Genomic DNA, 3,770 nt, shown 5'->3' on the forward strand with positions numbered 1-3,770 from the left:
GGGGACGTCAGGTGACGCCCCTTGAGAGGGGGGTACTGTGAGGATTTGAGTTTTTGAGTTATTATTTCAGTTTGGTTTTTTCCTGGTTGTGTTGTTCTCAGTATTCACTCCTCCCCTGTCACTCTTCTGCCTTCCTTGTCACGCCCATCTCCACCTGTCTGCCATTATCCCCACTCACCTGTTTCCATTTACCTCGTCAACCCCAGTGTTCAAATACCTGGTCATTTCTCTCACACCCTGTCGGATCATTGTTTGTGTTTGCTGTATCCATGTTTTGTTTCCTCGTTGCCTTGGATTTTTTGCTAAGTTTAGTTTGCTGCCACGTCAGCGGTTTGTTTTTATTTATTTTCTGTATTTAATAAATTAGTTTTTGTTTTCTTGAAAAGATAAGTCTGCACTCTGGGTTTGCCTCCGTTTCCATCCAGCCTGACAAATATGATAGCAAATGACTGAATGGTTACTAGACCTAGTTGTTTAGAAGAATTTATTTTAAGTAATTGTTTCACGCTCTTGGTTTTCAGTCTATTTTATATCAAAAAACACCAGCAACAAAATGCACAGCCCTTCACTTTCCTTTTGCCTTCAGTCTGGGATTACAACTCAAACATAAACCAAACTTTAATGAATATTTTTAAGCAGGATGCCTGGTACAAGCTGGTTAGATTTCTTGTCACACAAAAATGCACAACCATGCGTGCACCCAATCACTTTTAAAGTTAATCAGCTGTCAGCTTCTTAATTTTAATTTCCATTCCTCAGATAGTGAGGGAGGGAAAAGATGCGCTCAGTTTAAATTCAAACTGCTGCATGATTGACCACACAACATTATGTTTATCTTAAAGTTTGATTTTACATAAAAACTGTGAAGGCACGTTGTGAAAGCCAAGACCTTTGAACTTTGTCACAGAGGTGAATTTTATGGGGACACAATCTGCTATATTATTAAAACTAGTTTGTGTGGTTGTTTCCAAAATTGGACTTAGTAAAAGCAAAGAAACAAACAAAAAAAAAAACGAAACAAACCCCCACAGAGAATCAGTTCTAATTGAAAGGATTTTGGTTAGTAATAGTTTGCACCCTGAAAATTGTATAAACTAAATAAAATGGCAAACTTTGCAGCTTTTTATAAATAGTCTATCAGAATTTTGTCAGCTCATGTAACTATTGTCTCTCAATCAGTATTTTACAATACTACATATTGTGTTTCTGTGGTATATTTTTACAGCCCTTAGAGCTCCAGAACTTCAAGGTTTTTGTTATTCTAACTCCAGCAGTATATCTGCCGCTTAGAGATTAAACCTGAGTGAATACATCAGTAAAACAAACGTATTTCTACGTCAGAGCGGGTCTGTTTTCAGCCTTTAAAACACTGAACACAAACATGACATATTTAACAGAATTTACCCAGTACATATGTGTACATACAGCTGAAATATTTACTGTCAACAACAGCAAAAATCACATATGTTGCTCCCTCTAGTGGTTGAAGACTCATATTGATTTTAGAGCAGTATAAATATTTTTTAATCAATGTATTCACTACTAAAAGAATTTCCACTTTTTGTATGTAACAATAGTTTAAAGAATAAAGATTACTAATGATAATGTAATAATTCATGTTTTTGCTTTGTCCAACAAAACAATTTTTGTCCTACTCATTGAAGTGTCATCAAGAATGGTAAAACATAAAGTAAGAAACAAAATCTGCACAATTTTTGTTCATATCAATGGATAACATGTCCTTAAATTAAACATTTGTAGACAAAATTTGACTGAAAGTGACTGAAAATAGGTCAACAATGGCGATGTCCGTGGACAAGATGTTTGGGATGGAGAAGTCTGACAGTTTGGTACAAATTTACTCAGATTTGTTCAGGAAAATATGCAGGTAAAAGTGCTTTGTTTACACTGAGGGCGTGCCAGCATTTCTGAAGTTCATACCACCGTATCTGGAAAACTACTGGAGTAAAAGGTTTCAAACTGCACTATTTGTTCAGGATAACATTTTCTATGTTAGATTTCATATTTTGCAATGAACACTTTTAACCTGGAACAATTAAAAATAAACAAGGCCTACACACCTGTTCAGAATTGTATTCATTTTGCATTCTGTTTGTGTGTGAGTGTGTGTTCTAGTTACTTTTTCTGTTTGGAAACTTGGAGGATGATCTGAAAGCATATATGATAGTAGCAGTAGATAATAGTTAAACATCAACAGGAAATAAAAGCTGATGGCAAAATAGACATTAGTGAAAAAAGGGGAACTAAAGGGTTAACATAGAGACACATTAAACAAATAAATAATAAATGCGTCTTTGCGATGTATTTATACAGATGGGAAAAACATTAATATATTAATTTTCTATATATATAAATTTTTCAGTAAAGTGAGAGTTAAAAACAGCCTAATGGAAGTTGTGAGGGAAAAATTAAAGTTTGTAAATGAGAGGATACAAAGTATGATAACTAAGCCCCTACAATAAAAGCTGATGGATATATTTCTTTGTGATTCTCTTTTTGACTTTGTTTGTGTGAGTTTTGCCTTTAAACACCATTTGTTGAGGCTGAAGGCCGCTTGTTTCCCTGCAGATTTTCCTGAACCCACTCGAACCTGCCATGAAGCCTATAAAAACAGAGACGCGCGGTTCTTGCCGCGGAGCCTCAGGATGCTCCTGAACACCACCTTCATCCCTCTGTCGGTGGATTTCAGCTCCCCGGAGCACTTCCTCATCTTCATCTTCCATCTCCTGTTCGCCACCAGCGCCGTGCTCGTGGCCGGTTCGGTTCTCGTCGGGATCTCCTGCACCCGATCCCTGCGAGGCCAGAACCGCTTCATCTTCATGCTCAACACGAGCATCAGCGACACCCTGACCGGCTTCTCGGTCTACTACCTCGGCCTGTTCGACGTGCAGGAGGGCTACCCGTCCAGGAACGGGACCTTCTATATTCTGCCGTCATTCCTCGGGGTTAATATCCTAACCTTCCTGTTTGCTCAGTTTGACCGCTACTTGGCTGTCTGCCACCCGTTCTTTTACACCCGCTACGTGACGAGATCAGTTGTTGTTGGTTTTTGTGCGTTTTCCTGGATCTACACCTACTCCATCCTCACTGTGCAGAACTTGTTGACCATCTCAAAGGCGATTCAGTTCCAAGGGTTTTCTGTGTTGTTTCTGCAGATTGTAGTTCTCATTAAAGTCATCATGACAGTTAAATTATACATCATTACCAGGGGCCAACTGGTGCGAGAGGCGCCCGGCGCGGATAGGGACAGCAAGAGGGAGTCGCTGCGCATCATCGTGTTTGTGGTCATCTGTTTCTTGGCTCTGTGGGGTCCTTCCTTTGTTAACATCATTGTCAGACTGCTGACCGGGAAGGGTCTGAGGTTTAGGAACGAAGCCACAAACCTGTTCGCCATCATGGCGCGCCTGAACGCGCTGGTTACTCCAGCGGTGTACATCTGGGGCAGCCCGGCGCTGCGGGCGGCCGTGTGGAGGACGGTGTGGAGGAGGCTCTGCCCACGGCGGGGGGCGAGGTAATGGAAGGTGTTATTTTCGGATATAGCTATGAGAGAAGAAGATTTTAACACAGTCATTAGTTTTACAGACCAGTCTTTAAGTTTGATGGAGAGACCAAACGGCATTTAAATAATCCGAACCACCATTAAGTTATTCATTCACTTTTCAAATAACCTGAGTTCTCAAGCACCTTTTAAACAAATAATAAAAACCGACTGACTGAAAAAAACCTCTTGAAAATGTAGAACTGTTTTG

At 39.8% G+C, this 3,770-nt stretch overlaps 1 protein-coding gene across 1 annotated transcript; it reads left to right on the forward strand.

The window, feature by feature from the left end:
- The first annotated feature begins 2,666 nt into the window (after positions 1-2,666).
- On the forward strand, positions 2,667-3,536 carry LOC108233612 (trace amine-associated receptor 7e-like). Its single transcript, XM_017412185.1, has one exon. It carries the CDS (start codon positions 2,667-2,669, stop codon positions 3,534-3,536), a length of 870 nt encoding a protein of 289 aa, XP_017267674.1.
- Positions 3,537-3,770: the final 234 nt, after the last annotated feature.

The sequence above is a fragment of the Kryptolebias marmoratus genome, linkage group LG1 (assembly GCF_001649575.2).
Source record: "Kryptolebias marmoratus isolate JLee-2015 linkage group LG1, ASM164957v2, whole genome shotgun sequence".
Lineage (NCBI taxonomy): Eukaryota > Metazoa > Chordata > Actinopteri > Cyprinodontiformes > Rivulidae > Kryptolebias > Kryptolebias marmoratus.

What these genes read in the sequence shown, in the direction of transcription:
- LOC108233612 (XM_017412185.1), top strand. Translation starts at nt 2,667, where the DNA reads ATGCTCCTGAACACCACCTTCATCCCTCTGTCGGTGGATTTCAGCTCC.